Consider the following 24,794-nt stretch of genomic DNA (forward strand, 5'->3'; position numbering starts at 1 on the left):
ATATTACACCACAAAATGACTAGACTAAAATTAGCTGAACTATTGACAGTGGGTAACAAATTGTGAACAAAGATACAAAGACAAGTGAGCAAACATAAAGGAATGGGAAGCAAAATGCACCCAAATAAACAAGAGCAAATGCACTAAGTGCTTTAAATAGGGCCATTGGATCCATTATTTTGAAGGAGAGGAAACAACCCATAACCAGTTACCAAATTGCTTGTCCTTGACCTCTTCCTCCATGGTCATTATTTGATTGACCTCAAGCTTAACCATAGTTACTAGGAAGCAAAATGGATGTGGGAAGTGATGCGTTAAGCAGAAGCAAGTGTTAAAAAGTAGTATGGAGCATGAAGTGGGATTCGTTTTGGAAGCGACTGCAGCCGTGTATGAGAAGTGAAAAAGGAAACGTGGAGGAAACAATGGGGAAGCGAGGGGGAAGCAAAAAAAAATATTAATATGAAAACACAAAAAATAAGGAGGAAATGAGGGGGAAACGAAGAGGAAACAAAGGGGAAGCGAATGGGAAGGGATGTGGAAGCATGCTTTCCCATTACATGGGAAGAGAATTTACCCATGCTTCCACCTCTTTGGGGGAAGTGTGGTGCTTTCCACCTTTGAAGTGTGCTTCTGAGAAAGCACACTTCCCCACATCTAAGGATGTTTCCTGTAACTATATTTAACCACATGACAAATTCAATACATCATTGCATCTTGTTGATGTGTCTTCTTGTTGGTGATATGAGATGCCTCATATTGTAAAGGATTGGTTGCATACTTTGGAAAGTGGGTAACTGTGGTTGACAATCACGAGAACTGATATTCATATCCTAATCCCACAAGAATCTAACTTACATGAGCATTCCTACAAGTGCCAATTGATCCCCAATGATATTTGATTAATTCAAGTATCAGACACTCCCCTCTTTTTCTGCCTTGGAATTGACTTAAGATGCATAGCACAAGATTCAAAGTCTCGTCATTTATGTCAATATCCCTGGTTTGGCATAAAAGTAGCAAATGAAGCCTTTTCTTTCTTGAGCACATTTTCTTCTATGAACTAGGAAGACATGAATTAGATACATCCAATTGACTCATTAAGCACAAGCTTTTAATAAATGGACTTATTTGCAGCTTATATATTAATTAATTGAAGGCCACTAATTCAATTAAAACAAGAAAGATGAGTTAATGGCTAATTACCTGCACATTGATAAAGTGTTCATGTCAAACACTGGCACAAAGCAACAAACATCTCAAGCTTTGAAAGATTAGACATGTGAAGGCAACATATATATAAATATACATACATACATATATATAGTATTTATGCTTATTATCATATTTATATTTATATATACATATACAGCCTCTTTTTATAGTCAAAAGGGATGAAAAAGGAGAAGGCAAGAGTGTGACAAGATAGAGAAAGGAAAGAGGTAAAACAAGAGAGACAAAGATAAAGATGGTGGCCGAAGGATCAAGCAACCTCCTTCTAAGATAAGACACAAAGATAAAAAAAATGGCCACTGATTTTCAGCTAAAGGATCAAGCAAACCTTTTCTAATGATATGCAAGTGACGTATGAGAGAGGGAGGAGTACATGTCCAATCCCAAGAAAAACAACACTGCATGAAAAAATGAAGAAATAGATGAACGAAAATTGTGAGGCTCCTTTAAAAATAAAACTCAAATAGCCATTGGGTGATAGAAGTCATCATTGTTCACTATATAGTCGATATTTGAGAAAACAAAGAGCAGGTTATGAAGCATCAGATACTTATTTTTTAAATGTTCATACATAAAATGTGAAGAATCCGATACTTAACATGTCGTGTCTAGCATGTAGTGTTGGCCACTTTGAAGATGAAAACAATTGTCTTCAAGCCATGTTTAAGAAGTGTAGGTGCCAAGGTCAATGTTGGACATCATTTGTGTAATGAAATATGCGGAAAAACTAAGAGTGCATTAAGCACTTACAACATTCACTAATGAACAAACAAAAGGGCTAACACCCAAACCCACAAGAGACAACACAACATAAAAATATAAATGTCTCTTATTGAAAAAGAGAGAGAGCTCTCAAGAGTGAAGAATACAAGAGAGGTTCACCCCTATATATACACAAATGAAGGAGAGGGGGGATGGCCATAAGGCCTTAAAAGGAGAGCCACCTAGGGGCTCCCCATGTAGTCGTTGGGAGCCCCCAACGGTCACAAATGTGACCATTGGGGGGCCCATCGACTCCATGGTGGGGCCCTTTTTGTGTGAGCAAAAAAAATAAAAATAAAAAATATAAATTACAAAAAAGAAAAGGGAAAATAAAAGAAGAATAACAAGTACCCCTATCGGGTACTTGTGAAATGACTAAAATACCCCTATCGGGTATTTTAGACAATTACATATATATATATATGAATTACATGTATTTTAACACCCTCCCTCAAGCTTTACGGGGATATAACCGAAAGCTTGTTAAGGAGAAACAAAAAACGAGGAGCAGCAAGGGCCTTAGTGAAGAAGTCCGTCAACTGGTACTCAGATGTGACGTAAGGTAGTGCTATGGTTCCTCGTAGGTATTCATCACGTACGTAATGGCAGTCCATCTCAATATGCTTAGTACGCTCATGGAAGGTGAGATTGCTTGCAATATAGATTGCGCTTTTGTTGTCACAACACATCTTTGAAGGAGTGGAGATGACAATGCCCATATCACTGAGGAGACTTCTTAGCCACACAAGTTCCATGGTTGTAGTAGCCATAGCACGATATTCCGCTTCCGTTGAAGACAAGGATACTTTGTGTTGCTTCTTGCATCTCCAAGAAATCATAGAGTCACCTAAGAAAACACAAAATCCCGTAGTTGAGACCCGGTCATTGGAATTTCCTCCCCAATCAGCATCAGTATAAGCAATTAAATCAAGTGGCGAGGCAGAGGAAAGAAAAACTCTCTTAGTTATGGTGTTTTTGATATATCTGACGATCCTTAAGACTGCACTCATGTGCACGGTTGTAGGAGCATGTTGAAACTGACTGACAGAGTGGACGGCATGAGCTATGTCTGGCCGAGTGATGGATAAGTAGGTTAGAGACCCAACAAGTTGCCGGTAGGGAGTAGGATCCTCGAGAGGTGTTCCATCTTCCAACCTTAATTTTGCATTGATGACTTCTGGGGTTTCTGTCTTCTTATCATCGTAGATACTAGATTTGGAATAGATGTCAGCAGCAAGTTTCACCTGAGAGAGAATGTACCCTCGAGGAGAGTACGCTACTTCAATCCCTAAAAAATATCTTAAGAAACCAAGGTCAGACATGTCAAAATTTTCTTTCAAAACCTTCTTAATATCATTAATGCCTTGCTCATCACTTCCAGTGATGATCATATCATCAACATAAAGTAGTAAAATAACTACTGAAGACCCTGCACTTTTCACAAACAAAGCAGTGTCAGTATAACATGAACAAAAATTCAAACTTATCATTACATTACTAAATCTATCATGCCAAGCCTTTGGGGCTTGTTTTAAACCATATAATGCCTTCTTGAGTTTGAGAATTTTATCTTTACCAATACACACTCTTGGTGGAGGATTCATATAAACTTCTTCATTTAATTCGCCATTTAGGAAAGCATTGTTAGCATCTAGTTGATAGATAGGCCATTTTTTGACTGATGTCACGGCGATAAGAGTCCTAACACTGGTCATCCTAGCTACGAGTGCAAAAGTTTCTTCATAATCTATACCATATTCCTGAGCATATCATTTTGCTACTAATCGAGCTTTATAGCGTTCTAATGAACCATCACTTTTAGTTTTAATTTTGAAGACCCATCTACATCCAATCGATCTCTTTCCAGTGGGTAATGAAGTTATTTCCCAAGTTTTTGCCTTTTCAAGGGCACTAAGTTCTAAGTCCATGGCTTCAACTCATTGGGGAATGTTTTTGGCTTCATTATAATGTGAAGGTTCATGAAATGAGTGTAATGCAATTAGACATGCTCTATATCTTGGAGTTAGGGACTCATAGGAAACAAACCTATTAGGAGGATTGGAGATTCGGCCGGATCTCCTTAAAGAAGTTTCTTCTATGTTGGACCCTTGAGAGTATTTTTCTAAGGCGCTCATTTGAGCTTGTTGACCACGCCTAACATAGGTTTGGATTGGTCTATCACTTTCATCTTCAATATTGTCAAGAGGAACATCCTCTAGGTCATTCAATGACTCATTAGAGATTTCCTCTTCTTGAAGAGTCTCATCTTCTTGGGAAAGAAGATCAAATAAGAAAGCATATTCACTTTCGTTAATATCTTTAGTTTTCATAAAACCATTTTCATTTTCCAAAAAGGTTACATCTTTGGATACATAAAGTTTGTTATTTTTCAAGTCAAAACATCTAAAACCCTTTTGATTTTCTCCATATCCTAAGAAAACACATTCAATAGCTTTAGGAGATAATTTGTCTCTTTTATGAGTAAGGACAAAACATTTACACCCGAAAATTCTTAATCTATTGAAATCGGGTGTTCTTTCAAATAGTTTTTCATATGGAGATGTATTTTGTAAGGATGAAGATATCATTCTATTAATCAAGTAAGTTGAGGTTAAGGCCGCTTCGGCCCAAAAACTCTTTGGAATTTCTTTGGAAATAAGGAGTGTCCTAGTGGTTTCCATGATGTGTTTATGCTTTCTTTCGGCTAAACCATTTTGTTGAGGAGTCCTAAGACACGATCTTTGATGACAAATTCCATTTATTTCTAAATAATTTTGAAATTCATTTGATAGATATTCTCCACCTGAATCAGATCTAAAAGTAGAGATATTACTTGAAAATTGATTTTTGACTATCATATGAAATTTTTTGAAGAAGTCAAAGACTTCGGATTTTAAATTTAGAAAGTAGATCCACACATATCTAGTGTAGTCATCAATGAAAGTAACATAATAGGAGTATCCTCCTTTAGACATGACCGGGGAAGGACCTCAAACGTCGGAATGGACTAACTCAAAAGGTCTTTTGGACACAAAGGTTCGATTTGGAAACGGGGTGGATTTCATTTTGCCAAAAATACAACTCTTGCAAACAAAATGTTTCTCATTACAAAATTTCTTTCCAAATGGAAAGTAGTACATTTTTGAGAAACTTGGATGTCCAAGTCTTTGATGCCAAATTTCAATATTTTTATCTTGGACATGGTTACAAAAAGAGTTGGTGGGAAGTTTCAAGTTGCTCATGTAATAGAGATCTTCCCTCCTATGGCCTTGCCCAATCTGCTTCCCAGACCGGAGATCATGTATAGAGCAATTCGTAGTTGAGAAGGAGATTTCACATCCATGATCACATATTTGAGCAACAGAGAGGAGATTTAAATTAAGTTGAGGTACTACTCTCACGTTTGGCACAAAAAAATCTTTAGAAAAATTTAAGGTTCCAAAACTTTTCACTTGTAAAGATGTACCATCGGCGGTTGAAACATAGGAGTTTTTAGAGTTATTACACAAATCGGAAAGCTCATTTTCAAGAGGAGTCATATGAAAAGAAGCTCCAGAATCAAGGATCCAAGAAGACATACCTGGAGGAGAGGAAGAAGCTATGGCAGCACCCGAGGTTGATGGAATCTTGAGTAGAGTTTGTAGTGCTTCCGATAGTTGGGCAAGAGAAAAAGACTCCTTCCCTTTGATAGTTTCCTCCTTCTTTTGAGTAGCTTCTTCAACGGAGGCAACCTTGTTTTTAGGTGCTTCATTCAACTTAGGGCAATTAGGGCAATTAGGTCTTATGTGACCCGGTTCTTGGCAATGATGGCAAATGGCTTTTCTATAGTTGCCATTATAATTATTTTGCCTTCCAAAGTGTGGAGGCTTATAGGTTTTTACATGATTGTCGGGTTTAGATACGGCCAAAACATCATCTCCTCCTTTAATCATGCCAAGACGAGTTTCTTTTTGACATATTTCGGCTATGGCATCTTCCAAGGGAAGAGGCTTAGATCTATGAAGAAGGGAAGATCTAACTTGTTCATATTCGGACCTAAGTCCGTGTAGAAATTGGAAAAAGTTTTCTTTTTCCATTTGTTCTCTTCTTAGTTCCACATCCACACTAGAAACCCACTTTGGTTCTAGTAAAGATAACTCATCCCATAAGGGTCCAAGAGTGTTATAGTAGTCTCTTACACTCATTTCTCCTTGCTTGATAGTGCGGATTTTTTCTTTAAGAAAGAATTGACGAGCAAGGTCTTTTTGAGTAAACATACCTTTCATAAAGAACCATGCTTCATTAGCCATCTGAAACTTAGCAATGTTGGCGCAAATTTTGAGCTCCACATTGTTCATGAACATAGCAAGAATCTTCGCATGCTTACTTTCTCAATCTTCCACTTTAGATTGGTGATCTTCAATGGCCTTCATGCGAGCATTTTCTTCAAGAGCTTTCTCTTGATCACCATCCATCTTAGTGAGTTGGAGTTGTGGTTCCGGAATGGTGCCCATAACATATCCCAAAGTTTTTTACCTTTGAGGTTGTTCTCCATGGCGGCGGCCCACATCATGTAGTTGGAGCCATTGAGCTTGAAGGAGAAATCAATCTTTTGTTCCCCTTCCATTTAATCACTCACAAGAGAACAAACGAAGAGAGATACAAAAACCAATAATATAACTACTCAACTAGCTATATTAAGAAGAAGAGCATACACAAGGCCCTGATACCATGTAATGAAATATGTGGAAAAACTAAGAGTGCATTAAGCACTTACAACATTCACTAATGAACAAACAAAAGGGCTAACACCCAAACCCACAAGAGACAGCACAACATAAAAATATAAATGTCTCTTATTGAAAAAGAGAGAGAGCTCTCAAGAGTGAAGAATACAAGAGGGGTTCACCCCTATATATACACAAATGAAGGAGAGGGGGGATGGCCATAAGGCCTTAAAAGGAGAGCCACCTAGGGGCTCCCCATGTAGTCGTTGGGAGCCCCCAACGGTCACAAATGTGACCGTTGGGGGCCCCATCGACTCCATGGTGGGGCCCCTTTTGTGTGAGCAAAAAACATAAAAATAAAAAATATAAATTACAAAAAAGAAAAGGGAAAATAAAAGAAGAATAACAAGTACTCCTATCGGGTAGTTGTGAAATGACTAAAATACCCCTATCGAGTATTTTAGACAATTACATATATATATATATAAACATATATATATATATATATGAATTACATGTATTTTAACACTATGTAGTAAAAAACTATGCCTAGCCACCCTGAGCACAAGCTCAGCACCAAGCCCTCGGCTTCTAAGCACCTTGGACTTAAAAGGGCCTTGTTTTACTGAATAGGTGCCGATTATGGCACCTAGTGGATGACTAATCTGCCCTCACCTAGCAGGTTTTATCTTTTATTTTTTTTAACTTTTGTAACTTTTACGAAAATAGGAGGGGGCCTAAAAAGCCATACCCCTCCCCCCAGCCTCTCTCTCTCTCTAAGAAAAAGAGGGGCGGAGAGAGAGAGACACCCACGCACATGCACATATAATCCCCTTGGGAATCCGAAAATGGTTATTGGCTTCCTGCTTCATTTGAGAGGACACTTCAACAGATCTAGCCTTGGATTTCACTGTAGCAATGAAATCTCATTTAGGTTCACCCACAGAAGGAGAACCCTTTTTCTTTCATAGGCTACAATCATGCATCTGGCCTATTTCTTAGTAGACGAAGGACCACAAAAAAACCTCCGTCTATGTCCTTGGATCGCCTATCTAAGTGATGTGCACAGTACATTGTTCATGATGCATCCTTTTTATTCATTCTATTGGATCCGCTCATATGCCAATGGATATGATAACTTCCAGATTGGGTAATATTAGTTTACTTAAATTATATTTATATATATAAAGAATGACATGGGAATCCAGTTACTCTACCTAGAGGAGAAAGAATGTAAAAATGTTCCCTCAATATCTCAAGTCATGTATTCTAAGATTAGTTTCTTATCATTCAATGAGCACCCTGTAGTTCATAAAAATTAGGGGCAATACAATCCTTGTGTAAGGGCAACCAATCCAACTTTTAGACATCAAAATCTGTTTCATGCATGGATGATTATCATAAGGGATTCCAACATATCATAAGATTCCCGTTCTTGTTGCACCACACCATACTGTATTCTCGTAAGAGATATATAATATTTTTCCATTTATATTTCTAAAATATATAATATTGTTTTGTGATATATATATATATATTTTTTATGTGATAATTATCACAATGTATATTATACTAAATATTTTCTATAATAAATTGATAAATTGATTTTCATTTAAGACTTGGAATTGTAATCCCTTTCATTTATTGAATCATTGATAAAAGAACTAAACTAATAAAATAAGACTAACTGAAGTTTCATTCAAATTAATCATTTTGACTGATGGTTTTTACGTAGATGATATCAATTATGTATAATGTATGAAAAATGCATGACTGGAAGAAATGTATTTTTACATCCAAAAAACATGATCCAAAGCAGAGTTACCGGAAGCGCCTAGCTAAAAGGGGAAGCGCGCTTCCCCGAAGCGCGCTTCGGAAGCGCGAAACGTCGCGCTTCCGAAGCGTGGGGGGAAGCGTCCCCCTTTTTTGGGAAGCGCGCTTCCCTTTAATGGGGGACGCATTTCCCTTTAATGGGGGACGCGCTTCCCTTTAATGGGAAGCGCGCTTCCCCCACGCTTCCCCAACGCTTCCCCCACGCTTCCCCCTCGCTTCCCCACGCTTCCCCCACGCTTCTCCCTCGCTTCCCCTGTTTTTTCAAATTTTTTGTATTTTTTATTTTTATTTTTTTCGCTTCCCCCTCGCTTCCGAGACGCTTCCTGGGTCGCTTCCGAGACGCTTCCTAGGTCGCTTCCGAGACGCTTCCCGAATCGCTCCTAAGTGGTCCCACGCTTCCCCGCTTCCTAAAATTTTGAAAGTGCCTCGCTTCCCGCTTCCCGTATCGCTTCCCGCTCCCGCTTCCCGTATCGCTTCCCGCTCCCGCTTCCTCAACTGGCAACCATGATCCAAAGTATGACTTCTCAAATAAATAAGTTGAACACATCCATGAAGGTAAGGAACTAATGGGCTACAGTCGATTGTAAATACAATCGATTTAGCATCTGTTTTCCACAAATACATGTATATATGTATATATATATATATATATATATATATATATATATATATATATATATGTATGTATGTATTTACTCATTTTAACTTAGTTAAATTTTCAATGTTATGAAATTTTAAATTTTAACTATTTTGCTTAATTCATAACTATGTTGTTCTTGTGTTCATTGTTATGCAATTTTATGAATTTAGCATGTATTGGGCCCCACATGACCCTTTTCGAGCAGCTCCTTTAATTGCCACGGTCTCTTCTAATGGGCCAATGTTTAAGATTGGGTTAGGCCTCACCCGGCCCGCTTCACATTCGCCCGTTGGGCCAATGGGCTGGACCATGGGCTTCTTTTCAAACCCGAGCCTGTTAAAACCCGGGCCAAAACATGGCCCGTTAGTAAACAGGCTGGGCCGTTGACCGGGCCAGCCCGATGCCCACCCCTACTTTCAACTAGTGTGTGTGAGTATATGAACCCTTTTTTAAGGCTAATACATAAAAAGACCCTTTTCACATCAATATTGCATGTGTGTCACTTAAATGTGGTGTCCCATATATACTTGATTTTATAACCTTGCCACTCACAAGTGCCATGCATATTAGCATATATTTACCATTCTATCCATTCTTCTAACATGCACATCTCCTGCACTTTAAACATGTAAAACAGCATTGGTGTCATATAAGTAAAGTTATAAAACATTTACTAGCTTGATTGAAGCAACCACCCAATAACAAATGTCTGATAAGTTTCTAGTTTTTGTAAATTTGCCTTTCTTGAATTTAAAAGATCATTCAGTTGGAATTCTCACCATCGCAATAGAACCATAGATATGCATCCTAAGTTTAATGAGCCTTGTGCATGCACATATGGGCTTAGCTATACATCATGATCCTAAAGGAGCAAAATGTTGAACAAGAGAAAACAAATTATCCATAAACCAAAACCATACTGAAAGAGATAACCATCATTGTTATATACCTTGTCAATTCTTTGGATTCCAGCCATTTTGATAGTAAAGCTAAAGCATCCTTGCACTTCGTAGGTTCATTCATTCTTCTAATATCTGCCCATAAGTAAATTGAATTATAACATTAGCAAATTAACAAAATGAAAAAATATATATGAGCGTATAAGTTCAAATTCTCTTTATATACAAAAAGGAGAAAGGCACACCTAATACTATGTTACATGGACACTTCTCCCAGGCTGAAGTATTGGTGTCGGATCCTAGACATGGCACCGACACGTCATTTTTAAAATTAGGAGTGTCCAAAATTTTGGACACGCATGTTAAAATGTGTTTGGACACAATGTGTACATTCGAGTGTCCTATTCCGTGCATCATGAACATGGGTGTCCAACTTTTTGGACAGATCCTTGCTGAACAAGTAATGTCGAGTATATGTTTTTGTTGCTCTATGTTTTGCCTTGAAAGAGTGGTTGTGTTTTTGTACTTACAAAGTTACATGTTCATATTACGTCAGACATTCATTACATATGAGAAAGGAATGTGCATTTCATATTTTATGGTTTTGCTTGCATAATTCTTTAAATCTCGCTTTTTTCTCTTTTATATATATACACCGACATCCATGTCAGTGTTCAAGTAACATAGTTCTAATATAAATATAACAAGACTAATTAGCATCATGCTTTCAAGAAAAATAAAATTCCATGGAACACAAAAAGGTCCTAGAGTTTACCCCGTAACAGAAGCACCAAAAATAACAACGGCAAGAAAAGAAGAAAGCTGCAAGATAGAAATCTTTAGAGATAAATTCTTATTGATTTTTCCCAGTTCTTTTAGGTGAGCGTGGCAATGGTCAAGTCAGCTCTAAGTCAACCAACTTCTCCAATTGCAACGCACTGCACATACCCCATTCATAATGTAATGTATGGAGTTGCTATATACATAGTTAAAAAGAGGAAGAATTGAAAGAATCATCACTCTGTCTCATGCTAAGTCACACAGACTCGGCTAAAAGGTCGACGCACCCGCATAGACACGCCCCAACACGGGTGCGGACACGGACATGGGGCGGACACGGTCAACTAAGTGTCGGACTTGGTCAACGCACCGGGGCCGAGTCCGTCCACATTTGGACTCGGTCAACTTTGACTGAGTCTATTTTTGTTCATTTATTAAAATTAATTTGGACTCAGGTCGACCCGGATCCAAGACGGTATCGGGGTCGGATCTTATTATTGTTATATATATATAGTCGTGTCCCCGTGTCCAAAAAATTTGAAATTGCTCCGCACCAGTGTCGCACCCGTACCTGTACCTGGACCCGCACCCATGTGACATAGGTCTCATGCTTTCATGGCTGCACCACATTCAGAACAAAACATTTATGCAATTATAATTTCAGCAAAAAGGGCATGACTTAATTTTCATGAAAATTTCACATGCCAGAAGAATAGTAGTTTCCAAGAACTACATAACTACTTGGTAACACCAGAAAATTTTGTCAATATAGAAACAATAGAACATGATATGAAAATGCTCCTGAAATCTATAGATTATGGATATCCTCCATGACATGACATGCAAATAGAAAATTATATACCAGTGAACACTTATATTGCTACCACCAGTAGCTAGTTCAGTCTGATAAGCCAAATAAAAATATTGATGAACTGCTAAAAAACTAACCAATGACACCTTAACCTTATACAATAAGAGTATAAAAACAACCTTGTGTAATATACTTTGCTAGATTTAGTCTGTTACATATAATTAATGATAATCAAGAACCACAAATTATTGAGGAATTTGAGAATTTGGTTGTTAACATGTGACTAAACCTGGGTCGCCGACTAACAGTGAAGCAAAACCCTCGACTAACGGTTACTCTCTCTCTCTCTTTTTGGGGTCGCTTGAACCAAAGCAGGGACGCAATCTGAAACCCTTGACTACCGGATACTCTCTCTCTCTCTTTGGGTCGCCGGAGGCAGACGAAGCTCGTCGGTGCCTTCCCCCAACCCTCAAACTCGATTAACTGCTCTCTCTCTCTCTCTCTCTCTCTCTCTCTCTCTCTCTCTCTCTCTCTCTCTCTCTCTCAGGAAGCTCGTCAGAACCTGGGTCGCCGGAGGTAGACGAAGCACCCACCACACATTTATCTCTCTCTCTCAGCGGCAGGGAAGGGGTTTTCACGCTTTGAGAGATCCGACACGGGCGACGGAGGAAGCCCTCATCGATGAGCGACAATTCAAGGTATTTTTTTTATGTACTTCCGCCAAATTCTCCTTTTGTTGGCGTTTTCATGTCGTTTCTTTTCAAAAAAAAACCTTGCTTTTTATACATTTTTAGGTCGTGTTTTTTATCCTGTGCATAATTTAGTTATACGTTGTCTGTCCCAAGCCCGGATAACGGAGGAGGGTTGTGGTAGGCCAGTGACAGCCAGCGTAAAAACTTAGTCACACCCTATGAATATGAACCAATATGCGAATTTCGTTGGGGCGTTCCCTACTAAGCGACGCTCTGTACTCTATAGGCCCGGAGGCAATGATAAGTGGGCAAGGATAGCTAGGACATTGCCCAGAAGCGATGTGTAGCAAGAGTTCCTGCACTTTGTTGGACGGGTGAGGGTAAAAAAGATAGTTCAAGACCATACAATTAGGTTAGCCACTTGGAACATAGGGTCTTTAACTGGTAAGTTGGTAGAGTTAGTAGATGTAGGAGAAAGATTGATATTTTATGTTTACAAGAGACCAAATGGGTAGGTGAGAAAGCAAAAGTGATACAACCTTGGGGATATAAGATTTGGTATACAGGAATACATAGGAATAGGAATGGAGTTGGGATTGTTATTAGTCGTGAGTTTATAGATAATGTAGTTGAGGTCTGTAGAAAGGGGGATAGGATTATATTTATTAGATTAGTAATAGGTACGGATATTATTAATTTTATTAGTGTTTATGCACCTCAAGTCAGTTTAGACGATTCCATTAAGCGTCAATTTTGGAAAGATTTAGACGAAGTGGTACAAGGGATATCTCATGGAAAAAAAATTTTCATCGACGGAGACCTTAATGGACATGTAGGGATTAGTAGGGATGGATTTGAGAGTATCCATGGAGGCTATAGTACAGGAGAAAGAAATGAAAGCAGAGAAAGGATTTTAGATTTTAGTTTGTCCAACACGTGGTTTAGGAAGAGGGAGTCTCACCTAGTAACATTTAAAAGTGGGGTTAATAAGAGTCAGATAGATTTTTTCCTACTCAGAAAGAGAGATAGGGGTTGTTGCATCGATTGTAAGGTTATACCGGGAGAAAGTGTAGCTACACAGCATAGAGTCTTAATTTTAGATCTTAAAATTAGAAAATGCCACAAAAGGGATAGACATAGGATAGATCCTAGAATTAAGTGGTGGGCACTAAAAGGAGCTAAACAAGGAATGTTTGTAGAACAGGTAGCTAAGGAAGCTAATTGGTGTCTCGAGGAGGATGCAGAATCAATGTGGAATAAGATTGTGGGTTGCATGAGAAAGGTGACGAAGGAGGTTTTGGGTGAGTCTAAAGAAGGTGCACCGCTAGGTAAGGATACATCATGGTGAAACGAAGATGTCAAATTAGTTATTAAGGTTAAAAGAGAGTGTTATAGAAATCTAAGTAAGAGTCGTGATAATGAGAATTTGGAGAAGTATATGGTAGCAAAGAAGGAAGCTAAAAAAATAGTTCGAAACGCGAGGGATAAGGTATATAAGGAGGTCTATGACAAGTTGGATACCAAGGAGGGCGAAAAGGATATTTATAGGCTTGCAAAGATAAGAGATATGAAATCGAGGGATCTGGGTATGGTTAGATGTATCAAAGATGAAACGCAAAGGGTTTTAGTTAAAGATGAGGAGATTAAGGAGAGATGGAAAGATTATTTTGATAAGCTATTTAATAGAAGGCATGCCTAGGATCTTGGAGACTTCTCCATTCCTTTTCATGAGATGAATCAGACTTCATGCGCAAGATTCAAAAGAAAGAAATTGCAGAGGCTTTGAAAAAAATGCAATCCAGAAAGGCAGTTGGCCAGAATGGTATACCTATCGAGGCTTGAAAATGCTTGGGGGAGAAAGGTTTAGTATGGTTGGCAAATCTTTTTAACAAGATTTGGCGGACAAATAAGATGTCTAATGAGTGGAGGAAGAGTACTTTGATGCCTCTCTATAAGAATAAGGGTGATAAACAAGATTGCACAAACTATCGTGGTATAAAACTCATGAGTCATACTATGAAACTTTGGGAGAGGGTGATTGAGTATAGGTTGAGAAAGGTTGTCATGATATCGGAGAATCAATTTGGTTTTATGCCTGGAAGATCAACTATGGAAGCTATACATCTTCTTATACAACTTATTGAGAGATATAGAGAGGGGAACAAAGATTTGCATATGGTTTTTATTGATTTGGAGAAGACATACGATAGAGTACCTAGGGATGTTCTCTGATGGACAATGATGAAGAAAGGTATGTCTCTCAAGTACATTAGTATAATTAAATATATGTACGAAGGAGTAGTAACCAATGTTCGCACTTGTGGCGGGGTGACAAACAATTTTCCTATAATGGTTGGGTTACATCAAGAATCTGCATTAAGCCCTTTCCTTTTTGCTATAGTGATAGATAAACTTACGAGATCAATTCAAGAAAATGTGTCGTGGTGTATGTTGTTTGTTGATGATATTGTTTTGATTGATGAGTTAGAATTATGGAGACAGACTTTGGAAGCAAAAGGTTTTACGTTGAGTAAGAGTAAGACAGAATATATGGAATGTCGGTTTCGTAAGCAACGAAGTAGTGATGAGAGTGTAGTGAAGCTTGGTGAGCAACAAATAGCGGTAGATGACTGTTTCAAATATTTGGGATCTATCATTCAAAAGAATGGAGAAATTGATGGAGATGTAAATCATAGGATTAAGGTTGGGTGGATGAAATGCAAAAGTGCAACTGGAGTTGTGCGATCGTAAAATGTCATTGCGGTTGAAGGGAAAGTTTTATAGGACGACAATTAGACCCGCTTTACTATATGGTACGGAATGTTGGGCTGCCAAGAGACATCATTTTCAAAAAATGAGTGTAACTGAGATACGTGTGCTTTGATGGATGTGTGGAAATACACTAAAGGATAAGATTCAGAACGAGGAAAAAAAGTAAGAAGGTAGGCGTTGCATCCATTGAAAATAAGATGAGTGAGAATCGTTTACGATGGTTTGGGCATATTCGGCGAAGGCCTAATGATGCTCCGATTAGAAGGATGGAGAAATGGGAAAATCTATTAGCTAAAAGAAGTCGGGGTAGGCCTAAGAAGACTTGGATAGAGATGATAAGAAAGGATATGAATGCTTTGAACCTCACCGAGGACATGACATTGGATAGAAATGATTGGAGGAGAAGGATTCATGTGGAGGACCCAAAATGATTTTCTTTTTGGTTCATATCGCCGACCCCAATTGTTTGGGATGAAGGCGTTGTTGTTGTTGTTGTAACATGTGACTGATATGTCACATAGGTGCAGACACGGCAGGTGCAACATGGGAATTTAAGAAATCATGGGTGCGGGATCCATATATATATATATATATATATATATATATATATATGTGTGTGTGTGTGTGTGTGTGTGTTTCCTAAAATGCATTGACACATATAGATCATATTTGCAGCATTGAGAGGGCTTAAAATCTGTTCCAGAGGGGCGAGAAGATCAATTGCAAGCTACTCTTGAATCTCAATGTACCAGCATGGGATAACTTCAACCTTGGGAGTCGCACACAATTAGGTACTTTGGATTTTGGTTTGGTTGATTTGTGGATCGGATAGAGGTTGATTTTAGAGGATTCTCAAATGAAACCTCATTATATTTTGTTAAATATTGGAATTCTACAGATTTTCCATTTTTTCTGGTTTGAGAGTGTTATTCTGTCCAGATTTGAGAAATCTTGATTTTCTGGTCATATTTTCTTGTTTTATGCCCATAAATTAAACCTGTCTGGATCGCTTTTTATTTTGGAAGATAGTGAAAGTAATTTGGGGCCTTTTTGTAGAGTATTTTAGGAGTTAAGACAATTTTTTGGTGGTGAACTATGGGATGGTAAACTCCCCAAGTATTAGTGATTGTGCTGCTAGTTTATTCTAGATTTGGCTAGTTTTGTGACTTGTGAGTTGCAGCTGCATGGTTGTTGAGATTGTTTGCATTGTTGGCCTTGTATTTTGGTGTGACAAGAATTTGGAGTATGGAAAGGAGAAAGAATATTCAGCTTATTCTAGTCAAGGACTCAAGAATATTCAGCTTATTCTAGTCAAGGACTCAAGCTTGATGAAACTAAGTATACCTATTGGGCAGAATTCATGAAGACCGCAATTGAAGGCATTGTGTATGGTGCGACACTTGGATGGGTCGAAACGCAAGCCCAAAGATAATAAGACTATGACCCAGCTATAGTAGAGTGAGAGAAGGAGAATGCCAAGGTAAAGGCATGGCTCTTGGTGTCACTGGAGCAAAGCATTGCTCTTCATATTGAAAAATTTAAAGTAAAAGCATAAAATTTCCTCAAGCAAATTTATGAGCAGCCTAATTGGATTAGAAGATATCAAGTAGTGTGGAACCTTAAAGCATTGAGGCAAGAAAATGAGACAATTCAAGTATTACTCAGGAAATGTCAGCAAACATTGAATGCATTAGTCCCGCTGCTCCATAATGTAAAATGTACCAAGTACAAAGGATATTCTGAATGTAGAAGGCTTGAGAGTAATGCAAGAACCAAATACAAGTTATAGACTTATAGCTTTGCTTTGGATTCAACGGTGTGCACAATAGGATATATACTGCATTGTCCAATTCTCCGTACATTGGCGCAAACTTTGAGCGAGTTATTGCTGAAGGGACTAAGAAAAAGTCTATCAATGTTCACCCTTCTGAGGAGACTATTCTAGTTGTTACGAAGCAGTCTGGAGGCCAGGTGGTAGGCTAGAACGGCCTGTAAGTGTATGAGTTTGATTCACTGTCACTGCTACAAGGACCTTGGGCACATAAAGAATACAAGCTCGATCCTAAAGAAGAAGCTTGGGCATTCATGGCATTTTCTAGTGCAAAGACTGTGAAGCCTAAAGATGAAGCATCAGGGAATGGCAATACACAACAATCATCATTCATTGTAATGAACTCTTTAGATAATATGCCTCCACCATATTCTCATATCTTGGATCAGATTCAGCAATTTCTTGCCCAGTCTATTGTCTTACCTTTCTCTTCTGTGCACTCTTTTTCTTATGCCACTCCATTAGCAGGAATCTTTGATCTTTCCACTGGTTGGTTCATATATGATTACATAAGTCCATCTTAGTCAGCTGCTATTCTTGTAGTGGTACTCTCTGCACAGAAGATGGATCATCCTTATTTGTTTCTAAGGTTGGGGTTGTTACTCTTGTTCATATATATTTTATTGTCAGCTGAAGTCTTGTCAACCGATTAGGTACCTAAATTTGATCCTAAACAGATCAGTTTGCAGTTTACTGTTCATACGCATGAATCTGATTTTAATTAGATGTTTGCATGTCTGTGATCATATGAATGACTTTAATAATCCCTTTTTGAGAATATGTTAGTGTTTATGTGTGAACCACTTGTGGGCCTATGTAGGCTAGGAACATGTGTTGCTCCAATGTTATTGAACTGTTTTTGCATTGCAAAATAATTTATGAAAACTATTGGTTTTCCAAAAATTTAATTACACTCAGTGCTGTGAAAAGCGTTGAGGCGTAGCGAGGCGCTCCACTAAAATCTGAGGCGAGGCGTAAAGCGTAAGCCTCAAATTTTTTTTTTTAAAACTTAAAAAAAACTATAAAAAATATCTAAAATTATAAATAAATAAAAAATATTTTATTGATGAAGCAACAACCAACAAGAAATAAAAAATCTCAAATAAATACTGAAAAAATATGAATTTAACATGTAAAAGTAACATTAATGCAACAACTTGATCTAATTAAGTATCTAAGAAACCAAAATTCTCTCACAGCACGAGATCTTCTTATTTATGTTGTTTTTCATACATTAGAAACCAAAATTCTCTTCAATTAAATTGATCTCTTGCCGCATTTGCAGGAAAAAAAAAACCGAGCTAAAAAAATATCCAGCGAATAGCCATATGTAGTAGAGAAAGCATGGGCCCTTTCTGTGTTCAATCAAATTTCAGCAAGTAATGAAGTTAACTGATGCAAAACCGAAGCATAAGTGTTATCAAAATCTAGATAAAATCTCTCTCTCTCTCTCTGGGTCTCGGCTACTCGCCATTCTTCTACAGAGGAAGAACCGAAAAATCATTTTCTTCTCCCAAAAACCCTTCAGATTTCAAGGTACGTCGGTTCGTCTAAATGATGAGTTGTGGAGCCTGATTCAAATTTTTTGCCCTTGCAGTAGGGGGGTCCGAGAGCTCCCCCCGGCACGAGTCCCGCTACGTGGTCAACGGACGGGGGTCCATGGGGGGCCGTAGGGAGGCAGCGCCCCCTGGAAGATTTTTGGGGGGGGGCTTATGTTTGTGACCTGGTTTCTTATGGATCAGACCTGATCTGATGATCAGCCATCTCCATCCTCTTGATTAATTGGGGGGGGTGCCACCATGACCTGCGGTGGATTCTAAATCTGGGGCCACTCGCTCGGGTTTTCGTTGTCGACAACCATCGACCGATCCATTTGCATAATCTCAGCAGCAGGAACAACCACGTCGCCGTTCTCTACACTCGAACGATGAGGCCATTGCCGATGTTTCCTATGGTGTCGACGTTTCGGAACTCGCTGATGCAGTAGATTTGGATAGCGACCCCATTTGACCAAAACAAGGTGAGGCGCGTATGCCTCACCTTGAGGCGGGCCTCGCCTTGAGGCATGTGCCTCAAGGTTTTTGCACCTTATGCCTGCGCCTCAAGGCACAAAGCCCCTCACCTTGAGGCAAGGCGTGCTTTTTGCGCCTTGAGGCGCGTTTTTAATAACACTGATTACACTATTAAATTGTGAGGTCAAGGCTAAAAAATTGTTATTGCATGTTGATTTGCAAAACGGTTCTTGTGTAAAGAGCTTGAAATTGATTTAAATGGTAAAAGAGATTAAACAGTGTAATTATGTTTTTCCTTGATGTCCCTTCTCCAGTGTTAGAATCTTAGATAACGGTCATGGGGGACCGTGAGGATACTAAAACTCTATATGCAATTATGTCGCCAGAACCCAATATGAGGTTTCATGTTCCCAGCTATGGCCTTAGGAAGCTTTCGACCACTTTGCCTGGGGTGGTGGTGTTAACTTGATTGTAGTTATTAGTATACCAAGAAAGTAACATCAATGGATGTTAATTTCCTTGATGTCTCGGCATTAGGTGTTGATTCCTAATGTTCCGATTGATGGTGTTGATTCTTGATATCGATCAAAGAACAAGTGTGAAACTTAATAATTAAAATACAAATTGTGTGTTAAATTATACTTGAAAACTAACTTGAACCTCGAAAATTATGCTCGTTTTGAGTATCCGCGGGTTTAAAGAAAAGTAAAAATTAAATTTGTGTGCATTTAACAGGAACATGCATGCAAAAGCAACTCTGATAAATAACTTAAGAAGTTATTCATGTATGTGCATTGAATCACACATATTTTACTATTCAGCATTAGCTCCATGCATTTCTGAATATTTGATTTTGCATGAATTTGTGAAATGTGTGAATGGTAAGTTATTTTGGTAAATGATAAATTGTGATTTTCTCATAAATTTATGCATGAGTTAATTTATGTTATTTTCTGTATTGTTGAATTTTTAGAGGAATTTGTATGAAGACTTCGATTCTTACCCGTTTTTTAAAACTGTTTTACAGGCACAGATGCTCAGTGATGCGTGGGACAGGTTGGCTGGAAGGCTCAAGGCTTGTGACTTGGTGCTTGGGTTCTGACTTGTGCGCAAGAGTAGATTGAGTCAACTTGAAATGAAATGGGGATCTTCGAAACACGAGCTTTGATTAACAAGAGCAAGTGTCAAGAATGACACTAAAGCATAACCCTTAAAAAGGGTATAACTGGAAACAAAATAAAAATAAAAATGTATTCTTTATTGATATGAAAAACCAATTGCTTAAGAAGCATTGGAGTGAAATACAAGAGGGGTTGCACCCCTTTATATACACAGCTGAAAGAGGACTCAATAGAGCTGTTGGGCACAGTCCAACAGCTCTATTTAGAGCTGTTGGAATGTGTCATTCCAACAGCTCTATTGCTAGTCAAGTCTGGACAGGACTTGACTAGCAACAGTCATTCTAGTTCAAACTGAACTAGATGACATAAAGACAAAAAATAAAAATAAAGGAAAAAAAAAATACAGAAAAGAAAGAAATTAAAAATGTATTTATATATATATATATAATAATATAATATTATTATATATACATATATGTACAGTTTTACATTTTAACACTCCCCCTCAAACTTACGGTACAATGAGCGAAAGTTTGTCTAAGAGAAAGTGAAATCGGGGAGCAGCGAGAGGCTTTGTAAAGAGGTATGCTAACTGATATTCTGAAGTGACATATGGCAGATCAATTATCCCGTGTAGATATTCCTCTCTGACGTAGTGACAATCCATTTCGATGTGTTTGGTGCGTTCGTGGAATGTTCTGTTACTGGCAATGTAGATCGCACTTTTGTTATCACAACACATTTGTGAAGCCTTTGTTGCTTCAACTCCCATGTCAGCAAGCAGTCGTCGGAGCCAAACTACTTCCATGGTCGTGGTTGCCATGGCTCTGTATTCAACTTCGGTGGATGAGAGAGATACCTTCTGCTGCTTTTTACACCTCCACGAGATTAATGATTCCCCTAAAAAGACACAAAAGCCAGTGGTTGAGTGTCTGTTATTGGGATCACCTCCCCAATCAGCATCAGTATATGCAATTAAATCAAGAGAAGAGGAGGAAGATAAGAAAAGTCCTCGTGAAATAGAGGACTTGATGTATCTGATAATACGCATGACTGCTCCCATATGAACAGAAGTAGGAGCATGTTGAAATTGACTTGCTGTATGAACAGCATGTGCTATATCTGGTCTGGTAATGGATAGATAGGAAAGTGCCCCGACAAGCTGTCTGTAAGGAGTAGGGTCTGCAAGAAGTTCTCCATCATCAATCTTCATTTTAACATTAACAACTTCTGGAGTGTCAACTTTCTTATCATCAGTAATACCAAACCTGAAAACAATATCAAAAGCAAATTTAGTCTGAGATAATAAATATCCTCTAGGAGAATAAGCAACTTCAATGCCTAAAAAATATCTCAACAAGCCCAAATCAGTCATTTCAAAATGAGATTTAAGAAGTGTTTTGATTGTTTCAACTCCCTGTTTATCGCTTCCGGTGATGATCATATCATCCACATAGAGAAGAAGCACAATGATCCCTGCATCAGAATTCTTAATAAACAAAGCAGTGTCAGTTAAACAGAATTGAAAACCAATATCAATCATAACACGACTAAACCTATCATACCAAGCTTTTGGTGCTTGTTTAAGTCCATAAAGAGCTTTTTCTAAGCGAAGGACTTTACCCTTAGGAATACTTAGACCAGGAGGGGGTTCCATATATACTTCTTCAACTAGCTTTACATTTAAAAAAGCATTTTTGACATCCATTTGAAAAATAGACCATTTTTTGATAGAAGCTAAGGCAATTAAGGTTCGGACAGTAGTCATACGAGCCACCGGAGCAAAGGTTTCTTCATAATCAATCCCATATTCTTGGGCATAACCTTTGGCTACTAAACGGGCTTTATATCTTTCAAGAGTACCATCACTCTTGATTTTAATTTTATAAACCCATCGACATCCTATAGTTTTCTTCCCTGGAGGAAGATCTTGAATATTCCATGTAGAAGCCTTTTCAAGTGCATCTAATTCAACTTTCATGGCTTCTATCCATTTGATATCATTTTTTGCTTGAAAATATGTGGATGGTTCTTCATATGAGTGAATTAATGCAATAACTGCCCTATATGTGGGTGAGAAAGACTCGTATGATACAAACTTTTCTGGAGGCCTCGAGATTCGGGATGATTGTCTAGTTGGAATGTTAGAATATTTCTCAAGTGCACATGGAGTATTAGACTCTTGTCGCCTGGAATATTGAATACTAGTATCTCTATGAACTTCTTCATTTTCAACATTAAGATCAATAATTCTTGGATCATCATCAAAGTTACAATCAAGGTCATATTCATCAGATGTTGATGTTAGATCTAGCAAAAAGGAGTACTCAGTGACGTCTTTTAATTTTCTAAAATCAAAGAAGCTCTCCTTTTCAAGAAAGGAAACATTTCTAGACACATATAGTTTATTATTTTTGAAGTCAAAACATCTATAACCTTTCTGGTTTTCAGCATATCCTAAAAAGGCACAGGGAATCGCACGAGGGGAAAGTTTATCATTTTTGTCAGTAAATATGAAACATTTGCACCCAAATATTCTTAATCTAGAGTAGTCTGGAGAAATGTTCATAAGTTTTTCAATGGGAGTGATATTTTGTAACGAAGAAGATGGCATCCTATTAATGAGATAGGTGGCAGTTAAGGCAGCTTCTGCCCAAAAGTCTTTAGGGACTTGATTTGCTATTAATAAAGTTCTAGTGGTTTCTATAATATGGCGATGTTTTCGTTCTGCCAGTCCATTTTGTTGAGGTGTATAAGGACAAGATCTTTGATGTGTGATGCCATGCAATTTAAGATAATTTTGAAAATCTGTTGATAAAAACTCTCCCCCTGAATCTGTGCGAAAAATAGTAATATCATTTTGAAATTTGTTTTTAACCATATTATGAAAAGTTTGAAAGTATGAAAATACTTCAGACTTATGTTTAAGAAAGTACATCCACGTATGTCGGGAGAAATCATCGACAAAAATAACATAGTAAACAAATCCTCCTTTAGAAATTACTGGTGCAGGACCCCAAACATCCGAGTGTATTAATTCAAGTGGTCTTGAAGAGAAAAAGGTTCTGTTCTGAAATGGTAATCTTTTCATTTTGCCGAGAATACAATCTTTACAATCAAATGATTCAGAGTTACAAAATTTCCCTAGATTTGGAAAATGTTGGATTTTAGCTATATGTGGGTGACCAAGTCTCTTATGCCACAGTTCCAACTCTATTTTTTGAATATTATAACAAAAAGCTTTCTTCGGCATTTCCAAAAAATCCATGTAATAGAGTCCTCCTTCTCTATGGCCTTCCCCAATCAGCTTGCCTGACTGGCGATCCTGTACCCAACAACCATGAGAAGAAAAAGAAATATTACACCCATAATCAGAAATTTGAGATACAGATAAAAGATTTAGATTTAATTTGGGAACATGTCTAATTTCTGGAATAAAAAAAAATTTTGTTTTATAAATTTTTTCAAAATCTCCTATTCCTTCTATTTCAAGAGAAGTCCCATCAGCAGTAAAGACCTTTGACACACTTGTTTTATTTTTAACACATTTGGATAGACTTTGATTATTTGGGGTCATATGAAAAGATGCACCAGAGTCAAGAAGCCAAGAAATTTTACCTAAATCAGAAAAAGATGAGGCTGCTGCGTCGGTTGAAGCTTCAGATGAGGAAGAGGCACCTTTGATGAGAGGCTGAAGGATATCCATTAGTTGGGCCAGGGAAACTGGTGCATCCTCATCTTTAGGCTCCGATCCAGCAATTGCAGCTCTTTTTTCTCTCAGCTCCTTAAGTTTGGGACATTGTGGCCTGTAGTGTCCCGGTTCATGACAGTGATGACAAATAACTTTCTTCTTATCATAGTCACCATTTTGTCGGTTAAAGTGAGGAGGCCTATATGATCGAACATGATTCCCTGGTCTAGACACGGCTAAAACGGAATCATCTTCAATTTTTAAAGAACCTTTCCGGAGACGATTTTCTTCCATTGTTAACTCTTCAATAGTTTCAACAATAGAAGGAATTTTTCCCCGGTGAAGTAGGGCCGATTTAGTGGTTTCAAATTCCGGCCTTAATCCAGTGATAAACTGGTAAAAATGTTCAACATCGAGTTGTTTCTGACGAAGCTCGATGTCTTCGGCACAATGCCACTTTAGTTCTAAAAGGGAAAGTTCTTCCCAAAGTTCGGACAACCCATTGTAATATTCACGAATAGTTTTGTCTCCTTGTGTCATCATTCGAACTTTTTCTTGGAGGTTGCACACGTGTGCAATATCTTTAAGGGAATACATATTCTTAAGGTATTCCCATGCCTTATCGGCATGATCAAATTTGGCAAGACTTGAGCATTTTTTAATGTCAACACTATTGATAAGCCATGACATTATCTTCGCATGAGATATTCTCCATTCTTTCCATTTCTTCTCGTATGAGGCAATAGCCTTGATTTTCTCTTCTTCCGATAGAGGGACGTCTTTATCTCCCTCCTTTTTAGTAAGAGATAGCTTAGGTTCCGAATCGGAACCATCCACAATCCCCCATAAGCCTTTTCCCCATATATGGTGCTTCATGATTGAAGCCCATGTTACATAGTTCGTATCGCTTAGTTTCATAGGCATGATGGTGACTTTATCATTGTCATCCATCGATTACAAGGAGAGAAAGAATAGGGATAGAAGAGAAACAAGAAGGAAAATGAGAAAGAAAGA

General features: G+C 38.0%; 1 protein-coding gene across 2 annotated transcripts in view; it reads right to left on the minus strand.

The window, feature by feature from the left end:
* AAR3 (defective in cullin neddylation protein (DUF298)) overlaps nt 1-24,794 on the minus strand; it is an 83,170-nt gene that overhangs the window by 50,840 nt on the left and 7,536 nt on the right. For both annotated transcript variants that reach the window (XM_089986612.1, XM_089986613.1), the window contains exon 2: nt 10,121-10,205. In XM_089986612.1, coding sequence (XP_089842738.1) covers nt 10,121-10,205 — 85 coding nt within the window. The remainder of the gene's footprint in view (nt 1-10,120; nt 10,206-24,794) is intronic.

Source organism: Nuphar pumila, chromosome 14 (assembly GCF_984573655.1).
Source record: "Nuphar pumila chromosome 14, dmNupPumi1.hap1.1, whole genome shotgun sequence".
Taxonomy (NCBI): Eukaryota; Viridiplantae; Streptophyta; class Magnoliopsida; order Nymphaeales; family Nymphaeaceae; genus Nuphar; species Nuphar pumila.